Source organism: Pelobates fuscus, chromosome 11 (genome assembly GCF_036172605.1).
Source record: "Pelobates fuscus isolate aPelFus1 chromosome 11, aPelFus1.pri, whole genome shotgun sequence".
Taxonomy (NCBI): Eukaryota; Metazoa; Chordata; class Amphibia; order Anura; family Pelobatidae; genus Pelobates; species Pelobates fuscus.
In genome coordinates this window covers 6,476,553-6,486,868 of record NC_086327.1, presented here as the reverse complement: position 1 = coordinate 6,486,868, position 10,316 = coordinate 6,476,553, and the positions used below count along the sequence as shown (strand labels likewise).

At 46.5% G+C, this 10,316-nt stretch overlaps 1 protein-coding gene across 2 annotated transcripts; it reads right to left on the bottom strand.

Moving 5' to 3' along the window:
• Positions 1-515: 515 nt before the first annotated feature.
• On the bottom strand, positions 516-9,539 carry MUL1 (mitochondrial E3 ubiquitin protein ligase 1). Of its 2 annotated transcripts, none has more exons than XM_063436959.1 (5): positions 9,460-9,539; positions 6,951-7,072; positions 5,009-5,096; positions 4,802-4,922; positions 516-2,098 (listed from the first exon to the last, which is right to left on the bottom strand). In XM_063436959.1, the coding sequence occupies exons 2-5, from the start codon at positions 7,068-7,070 to the stop codon at positions 1,381-1,383; spliced, it is 1,047 nt and encodes a 348-aa protein (XP_063293029.1). In that variant the 5' UTR covers positions 7,071-7,072; positions 9,460-9,539; the 3' UTR covers positions 516-1,380. The 2 variants fall into 2 exon arrangements, with proteins under 2 accessions (XP_063293029.1, XP_063293030.1); XM_063436960.1 differs by lacking the exon at positions 9,460-9,539 and adding an exon at positions 9,388-9,459 and having other exon boundaries at positions 517-2,098.
• Positions 9,540-10,316: the final 777 nt, after the last annotated feature.

Sequence of the window (10,316 nt, the reverse complement as noted above, 5' to 3'; positions counted from 1 at the left end):
GTCTCCATGCTGCCGTCCTGCTTCCAAGACTGATGAATAGGAAACTATTGGGAGGCTAGGCTTACTCTCACACCCTCTGATTGAAATAGCAAAGTTTCACTTGGCGATTCTGATAGAACCGCCTCTAGTGGCTGTCACAGTGACATTGTAGGGTTCAAACGACAGGGACATGGCACCCGGGTCACTTCATTGAGTTACGTCATTGAGATGAAATGGCCTGGGTGCCTATAGCATACAGACTTGTGAACATAAATACTGCAGATGGGCACTAGGTGTCACTGCAGTAACAGTCACAGTACTTTCTACACATACTGTATATACTTTTGCATAGCGGTTTTATTAAAGGGACACTCCAGTGCTCAAATAAATTTATTTAAAAAAAAAAATAAAAAAAATCTGTATTTAGTAAATATTTCCCTACTTAAAACCTGAATGCATTTAGTTATGTGGGTTTTTTTTCATTTGGGGTATATCTAAAACCAGCTGCAGATCCCTTGTCTGCAGGCTTTTCAAGCCCTCCCCTTCTAACATTACCGTCCAATCACAGACTTCCCAATGCAGCTCAATGAGATATCTGTGCAAGGCCCTGGATCTAATTCTGGCACCATATCATTAGTAGCCCCATATTCCCTATAATACAGAGAGAAATAACTCCATTTACATCATTTGTGACATTGCCACTTTAATGCACCATATTTACAGTCAGTTATAAAGCACACCGTGGGGGTGTTGCTGCTGGTTTAGGAATTCTGGTTTTCAGACCCTCTCAGAGAGGACAATTAACACAGAATGTTAATAAATGTTAGGGTCCTTCCTTTGATCTGGTAAGTTTTAACACTCGCTATAAATCTGGATCATTCTGAAGGCATGGAAGCTCGCAGGACATCAATGTGAAACGTGGAGAGGGGGTGTAATCCCATACAAGCCACTGACACACTTAATAGGAGATTTATCCAAAACTCACCTGATGTCACACATCACATTAATTCTAGGGATTTAAAAAAATAAAAGAATTATGGGTGGAGAAACCTGAAATCCATTCTAGTAACTAAAATGGTGTCTGTGAAACAGGTTTGTTTTCCTTCTTTATTTTCACACAGAAAATATCTATTTAAAAGTACATAATCCTCTTTAGTCTTTGGCATTGGTTCTTATAAACTATAAAGATATTTCATATGTCGCGCAGATAAGGTCCTTTTATTTTAGATCTTTGGTTTCCAAATGAATGTCGTACTGGAATAGAATGGATTCAGTCTGTCACATTTCACTCACATTCTTAGAGCGTTCAGGCTGCGCAGTCAGGCAGTAAAGGCCAGAGTTCTGTGTTAACCATTTTCAGATTACTGCAGGTATACAGAGAGAGATCCACCACCCTGGGTTTTAACTGTTATACAGAGGAACCATTCTGGATATGTTATTTCTACAGATAGGGCACTGTTTGGGGCCTGGGAGAGCCTGATAGCAGTCATAGCAGGAGCACACGTGACCGCAATCTAGGAACACGCAGGATTTCTCATTGCTAAGGCAAATAACACACGGGTTTCGGACATCATCACCTCCTTCTTCTTCTAACCGTGCTTTTGCTTCTTGGAACTCTCTCTGCAGATTCTTCCGACGCTGCTTCTCCTTGTGATGGCGATATTGACGTCTCAGTATAAAGAAGAGAGTGACGCAAGTAGCGATGCCAAATAGCAAGCTGAGAACGCGCCACAGTCGGACTTGAGACTCCTGCTTCTTCAACAATCCCTCAAAATCCAGATTGCTGAGATAATACTGCATGCCCGCTTTGGGGGGCTGCAGCTTTATTATCTTGTTATCCAGGACTAACTCCCCAATGCCTGTTATGGTTGCACCGATTTTAAGCATTTCCTCTGTCTCTTGCACTCCTTTGGGGCGCTCGCCGATGATGTAATGACCCAGAACGTTTGTGAAGGACTGCACCGCGGGGTGAAACTTTTCATACACAGTCTCCAGTCCCAGCTCAGCAGCATCTAATGGTTTCACGACCCTCACCGACACTGCAGCTACACCATCATCAGGAACCAAGTCAAAGAGCACTGTGTTTGTTCTCTGATGGATAACTTTCTCGTGATCATTCCTGCAGAAGAATACAAATCAATTAAATATGGCTTTAAAACGAACTTGATTAAATGAAGGCTGTAAAATAAAAATGAATACATTTACAATTTAAAACAGATCAATATTCCGAGGACTGGTATTTGATGCCACCATCTGCCTCTAAGCAGTGCACATCGACTGGACAATGACAGTATTTGTGGTCTGCAATGAAAAGGTAGGAACTAGCCACAGCAGTCTGTAGGGCAGGGGCTGCTTAAATAAGGGGTGTGCACGGTGCAAGTCTGGAAAATGCAGGAACAGAAAGGGAAATCCAGTAAGGCAGAAGGTGTTGTGTGCAGAAACCTTGACAGGATGGAAAAAAAGTTGTAACTGAGCCTGAAATGCAGATGTCACCATGCAGGAGTGTGCCACTGTTTTGTCAAAACTCCATACCCTGTCAGATTTCCATACCACTCCTGAGGAATGGAGAAATCTGAGAGGCTGTGAGCATGCACAAGTTTCCCAATAACCAAGCATCAGCTGGACTGGGAACTATTCCTCAAGGTCTTGGAAGCTAAGTAAATTTAGTTTCACACTTACATTATAGTTCGTGCATTTACCAAGCACAGGACATGGGACATTTAGGGTTCAAATTAGAGTTAGGTAACTAATTTCACCTCTCTCACACCTTACCCTAACCCTCAGGGCAAGGTGCAAATTAACCCTAGACATAATTCTAAATTTGAGGTCTTTCCCTTGTGACACTAATTTCTAAATAAAAACGTATTTATTAAATCTAACCCTAAATGTCCAATGTCCTGTGCTTATTGAATGCACTAACTATAATGTAAGTGTGAAACTAGCTTTACGTACCTTCCAGGACCTATTGAGGAGTTCCTAGTCCACCTGTTGCCTTGTCATCGGGAAACTCACGCATGCTCCCAGCCTCTGTCAGATTTCCATACCCCTCAGTACAGGGGACAGCTGATCCTTGTCACCAGATGTCACATGGGGTATGGAAATTTGATAGGTGTGTAATTTTGACAGAAATACAAAGGGAAAGAGGTCCTGTCTGTAGGAGTACAAAGTGGAGGGGATGCGGTCTGTAGGGATACAGAGAGAGGGTAAGGAGGGAAGGAGATGTCTGTAGGAGTACAGAAAGAGGGAGATGCTGTCTGTAGGGGCAAGAGGGAAGGAGATGTCTGTAGGAGTACAGAAAGAGAGAGATGCTGTCTTTAGGGGCAAGAGGGAAGGAGATGTCTGTAGGAGTACAGAAAGAGGGAGATGCTGTCTGTAGGGGCAAGAGGGAAGGAGATGTCTGTAGGAGTACAGAAAAAGGGAGATGCTGTCTGTAGGGGCAAGAGGGAAGGAGATGTCTTTAGGGGTACAGAAACATAGAATGTGATGGCAGATAAGAACCATTCGGCCCATCTAGTCTGCCTAATTTTTTCTAAATACTTTCATTAGTCCCTGGCCTTATCTTATAGTTAGGATAGCCTTATGCCTATCCCACGCATGTTCAAACTCCTTTACTGTGCTAACCTCTACCACTTCAGCTGGAAGGCTATTCCATGCATACACTACCCTCTCAGGAAAGTAATACTACCTGGTATTATTGTTAAACCTTTGCCCCTCTCATTTAAGACTATGTCCTCTTGTTGTGGTAGTTTTTCTTCTTTTAAATATAGTCTCCACCTTTACTGTGTTGATTCCCTTTATGTATTTAAATGTTTCTATCATATCCCCCCTGTCTCGTCTTTCCTCCAAGCTATACATGTTGAGATCCTTTAACCTTTCCTGGTAAGTTTAATCCTGCAATCCATGACCAGTTTAGTAACCCTTCTCTGAACTCTCTCTAAGGTATCAATATCCTTCTGGAGATACGGTCTCCAGTACTGCGTACAATACTCCAAGTGAGGTCTCACCAGTGTTCTGTACAATGGCATGTGCACTTCCCGAGAGAGAGTAAGGAGATGTCTGTAGGATTACAGAGAGAGTGAGATGTTGACTCTAGGGGTACAGAGAGAGGGTAAGGAGGGAAGGAGATGTTTGCAAGAGTAAAGAGAGAGTGAGATGTTGTCTGTAGGGGTAAGGAGAGGTCTATAGGATTACAGAGAAAAGGAGATGAGGTTTGTAGGAAGGTGGGAGGAAAGGCATGATCTCTGTTGAAATGAACAGGAAACAAGTTTGAGAGTAAGCGTAGTGAAATAGTGGTGGTAAGCAGCTTTGAACATTCAGTGGGTACTCCAAAAAAACCAAATATGTACAGAAAAACGAAAAAACTAACTCAATGTTTAGGTGATGAGCTACACGACTTAAAACATCACAGTGAGAGTGCTACTCTCAAACAGCATAGGGGGTTAATATCACATGTAGTTCTGTGTCGAATTCTCGAAGATTGAAGAAAAAGGTCTGGTTGCCACGTGATAAGTACACACAAGCCTGCGGTTTAGAGCCTATTTCTGTAAAAGGCTCTTTTATATCCCCCCAATTCATACAATATCACACTATTGTATCTCTTTTTTGTTTATCCCTATATGGTATTAACCCCCTATGCCGTTTGAGGGGTAAGTGTCAGTTTGTAGCTCTGCGCTATTATTTTGATGTATTCGGTGGTGGGGCTCCTCATCTAAACACAGAGTTTGTTTCGTTTAGTATGTGATGTCTGTTGGCGCCTGAACAGCAGGGGTCACTATCTGAAGGCATGCAGGAGATGGAAGGCTTTATCAAACTGGTTACTTACCAGAGGTGCGTGGTTCTGTTCCACACCATCTTGTGCTCTTTCAGTGAGAGCCTCTGGATTACTCCCTTACAATTTTCCACAAACTGACTATTTAGAGACTCCTTAACAGACTTTACGACCCCTGCAAAACACCATCGTCCCGCCAGTTAGAAAGCACAGCCCATCGGAATTTGATACTTGTATTATTCAGCAGAACATGAAACCAACCTTCGATCACGGCAAATGGCACACACCGACCAGGCAGGTCCATGAGTAAGTTATGTATGTCATCGTTCAGGGAGATTTTCTTTGCGCCCTTAAAATTAAGCAAAATAAATAAATCTGAATTAACAGTACGATTTAATATGCTCTATGCTGAAGAGCTTAAACATTTCAGCTGAATTCAGGTCAATATCACAAAAGGAAAGCAAAGTCCAAAAAAATAGTTTCAGGATGCCTGCGCAAGACAAATTATAGATACTCCTAAAACACTCTCTATTGCAGCCAATGAATAACTGCATTTCAACACAATATTCAGCTGCTTCTGTTAATTTAGGATCCAGGCTGTACACAGTGTCCAGCTTCAAACTGGGGCACTATTCAATAAATTTACTTCATTTCCTCATCTTTTTTGTTTTTGCATGTGATGCGCCGTTTTCTTTTAAATTAAAGATTCAGCAGTTTACATCTCAATCCAGTTCATTCATGGCACAAATTGCATTGGAGGAGGAGAAGAAATAATAATATTGGAGATATTTATGAAAGTTAAAAAAAAAAAAAAGACAGCGCTTCCTATGTATAGTAACAGTTACACTTTAAATTCAAAGTCTTTTCAAAGTTCACGCTGCTACAATTGGTTTCAGTCATTAAAGCAGCAAATCTCCTTGCGGTTGGCCAGATACATGTGAATAATGTATACTAGTAATAGTTTAAGTTTTAGCTGATGTTTTAAAATTAAAACCTATTTTCCCAAACGCGTTTCGCCAATGGCTTTTGAATGTATCATTGAAAAAGCCAAATTCACAGCGAAGCGCGTTTGGGAACATAGTTGTTAATTTCAAGACGATCAGCTACAACTTAAACCATTAGTGTTATACAGAACCTGAAAACATCGATAATGAGAGGCTCTCTCTTTTTGCTACAACTGCCCGCTGAACGCTGCTGGATTAGAACAGTAACTTCCCAAAGATATGTCATGCCAGTAAAGTAATCATCAATGTGAGAGTCCACCCTGTTACTAACTTTATACAATCAATTTAAAACATGTTTACCCTATGAACCATTTCTATTGTCTCTCTCCTCCCTTTTTATTTTTGTATTCACATGTATCTGGCTAAGTACAATGAGAATCGCTGCATCAAAGACTGAAATGATAGGACCAATGTGAACTTTGAAAAGACTTCCAGTTTAAAGTGCGTGGTACTAAACAGAGAAAGAGCGGTCTTTGTAATTCTTTACGTTTATTCATAGGTTAGAGGTTATTTCCTATTATAGGCTGCTGCCAGTAGTGTTGTTGTTCCTACCCACCCTTCTCTGCAGTCCATCTTAGCTTTTATTAATGTTTATTAAAGTATCTTGTTTGAAAAAGTGCTGCATAATGTAAAAAGGTAAGTAGTCACTATTTATACTAACTGCTGGTTCCACGGGTTTCCATAGGGATTGTCCCACCTTTAGGAATTTAAATCAATAATTAATACAGAACACTTTCAAAAGTATCATCTAATGTTTCTATTTCCTCTTTTCCCTTTGCACTCTCTGTCCTGACTGACAGGTATAAGGGGTGGAGCTTGTAACAATAAGGACAAGGAGCCAAGATGGTGGTGCTCAGTTTCAAAACAGAGATAATTACAGCACGGTGGATTTATATATTTACATTTTATTTTTTCACTGCTTATAAAAACACATTTGTTAAATATAGGGGGTAAGTAAACCGAATATTAAAATTCCTGAGAAGTAACGGTTCCCTTTTAACTTACTCCACTGATATGTAGATATCCTGTGAGCTTCAGGAGTAGAGCAGAGCTCAGGGCATGGCTTCCCATTGAAGCTGCAAATCCTTAAAAGTTTACACATTTTTGTATCACATTTTTATATCTACATACTGTGTTAATGTTATAGAAAGACAATTAAATTGTCAGAGTGTAAAAAAAGCTCACAGCAACTAACTAACCTTCAGCGTCTGTGCTGCGCTGTATTTATGGCGGTAAATGGAGTAGAAAAGTGCAGTCGCAGCTGAACTGGTCGCCAAGAGAATGACCTGGCCAAAAGATGGGCGTCCACCATTTTCCATGTCTATAGGTGGAAGTAAAAGGATACACCGTCATGTGATTTCATATCATTATCCATTTATACATTATGAACAATGTACTCCGTAAAAAATATCGTACTCAAAATGCAATCTAAATCACAATAAAACATGGAATGGACGGGCAATGCCAGCGACCCTCACATCCCAATGAAAGTTAAACATGGTAATGGCTAAGGATTTCATTTAGGGAATGCCAGTTATATTTAAGGTTTATCCATTAAACGGTGAATTGTGAACACATTTACAATCATCAGACTAAACAGCCAACCTGCCACATAGCTGTAATACCTGAATTGGGGGGGATTTCACCAAGTCAGGGCTGCCCAATAGTTAGATACAGGAGAGGACGGTCTCTCTCCCAGACACCCCGGTGCTATACTGGAGAGGTCGGTCTCTCTCCCAGACACCCCGGTGCTATACAGGAGAGGACGGTCTCTCTCCCAGACACCCCGGTGCTATACAGGAGAGGACGGTCTCTCTCCCAGACACCTCGGTGCTATACAGGAGAGGACGGTCTCTCTCCCAGACACCCCGGTGCTATACAGGAGAGGACGGTCTCTCTCCCAGACACCCCGGTGCTATACAGGAGAGGACGGTCTCTCTCCCAGACACCCCGGTGCTATACAGGAGAGGACGGTCTCTCTCCCAGACACCCACGGTGCTATACAGGAGAGGACGGTCTCTCTCCCAGACACCCCGGTGCTATACAGGAGAAGACGGTCTCTCTCCCAGACACCCCGGTGCTATACTGGAGAGGTCGGTCTCTCTCCCAGACACCCCGGTGCTATACTGGAGAGGTCGGTCTCTCTCCCAGACACCCCGGTGCTATACAGGAGAGGACGGTCTCTCTCCCAGACACCCCGGTGCTATACAGGAGAGGACGGTCTCTCTCCCAGACACCTCGGTGCTATACAGGAGAGGACGGTCTCTCTCCCAGACACCCCGGTGCTATACAGGAGAGGACGGTCTCTCTCCCAGACACCCCGGTGCTATACAGGAGAGGACGGTCTCTCTCCCAGACACCCCGGTGCTATACAGGAGAGGACGGTCTCTCTCCCAGACACCCCGGTGCTATACAGGAGAGGACGGTCTCTCTCCCAGACACCCCGGTGCTATACAGGAGAAGACGGTCTCTCTCCCAGACACCCCGGTGCTATACTGGAGAGGTCGGTCTCTCTCCCAGACACCCCGGTGCTATACTGGAGAGGTCGGTCTCTCTCCCAGACACCCCGGTGCTATACAGGAGAGGACGGTCTCTCTCCCAGACACCCCGGTGCTATACAGGAGAGGACGGTCTCTCTCCCAGACACCCCGGTGCTATACAGGAGAGGACGGTCTCTCTCCCAGACACCCCGGTGCTATACAGGAGAAGACGGTCTCTCTCCCAGACACCCCGGTGCTATACTGGAGAGGTCGGTCTCTCTCCCAGACACCCCGGTGCTATACTGGAGAGGTCGGTCTCTCTCCCAGACACCCAGGTGCTATACAGGAGAGGGCAGCCTCTCTCCCAGACACCCCGGTGCTATACAGGAGAGGATGTCTCTCTCCCAGACTCCCCGGTGCTATACAGGAGAGGACGGTCTCTCTCCCAGACACCCCGGTGCTATACAGGAGAAGGTGGTCTCTCTCCCAGACACCCCAGTGCTATACAGGAGAGGACGGTCTCTCCCCCAGACACCCCGGTGTTATACAGGAGAGGGCGGCCTCTCTCCCAGACACCCCGGTGTTATACAGGAGAGGGCGGCCTCTCTCCCAGACACCCCGGTGCTATAGAGGAGTGGGCGGTTCTCTAACAGACACCCAGGAGCTATAGAGGAGAGGGTGGTTCTCTAGGGGCAGAGCAGGGGGTGGGAGGTAGGACCCCCAGTGACAGGGGCAGAGCAGGGGGTGGGGGGTAGGACCCCCAGTGACAGGGGCAGATCAGGGGGTGAGGGGTAGGACCCCCAGTGACAGGGGCAGATCAGGGGGTGAGGGGTAGGACCCCCAGTGACAGGGGCAGAGCAGGGGGTGGAGGGTAGGACCCCCAGTGACAGGGGCAGAGCAGGGGGTGGGGGGTAGGACCCCCAGTGACCGGGGCAGAGCAGGGGGTGGGGGGTAGGACCCCCAGTGACAGGGGCAGAGCAGGGGGTGGGAGGTAGGACCCCCAGTGACAGGGGCAGAGCAGGGGGTGGGGGGCAGGACCCCCAGTGACAGGGGCAGAGCAGAGTGTGGGGGACAGGACCCCCAGTGACAGGGGCAGAGCAGGGGGTGGGGGACAGGACCCCCAGTGACAGGGGCAGAGCAGGGGGGGTCTATTTACCCCGCACGGAGCAGGAGGGGCAGTCACTCTGCAAACCGGGACTGACACAGTTAACTCCACTGACTCCGTTACCGTCAGTCACTTCCTGGTCAGCAATCACCGAGAGCCGGCGCCGAGTGATGACGTCAGTGAGGGCATGAAGCCACAGACCCCGCCCACAGTGCCCTCACTTCCTGTAACAGAGTGCGCACTCACCGCCCACACTGCCCTCACTTCCTGTAACAGAGTGCGCACTCACTGCCCTCACTTCCTGTAACAGAGTGCGCACTCACCGCCCACACTACACTCACTTCCTGTAACAGAGTGCGCACTAACCGCCCACACTACACTCACTTCCTGTAACAGAGTGCGCACTCACTGCCCTCACTTCCTGTAACAGAGTGCGCACTCACTGCCCTCACTTCCTGTAACAGAGTGCGCACTCACCGCCCACACTGGCTCCACTTCCTGTAACAGAGTGCGCACTCACCGCTCACAGTGCCCTCACTTCCTCTAACAGAGTGCGCACTCACCGCCCTCACTTCCTGTAACAGAGTGCGCACTCACTGCCCTCACTTCCTGTAACAGAGTGCGCACTCACTGCCCTCACTTCCTGTAACAGAGTGCGCACTCACCGCCCACATCGCCCTCACTTCCTGTAACAGAGTGCGCACTCACCGCCCACACTGCCCTCACTTCCTGTAACAGAGTGCGCACTCACCGCCCACACTGCCCTCACTTCCTCTAACAGAGTGCGCACTCACCGCCCTCACTTCCTGTAACAGAGTGCGCACTCACTGCCCTCACTTCCTGTAACAGAGTGCGCACTCACTGCCCTCACTTCCTGTAACAGAGTGCGCACTCACCGCCCACATCGCCCTCACTTCCTGTAACAGAGTGCGCACTCACCGCCCACACTGCCCTCACTTCCTGTAACAGAGTGCGCACTC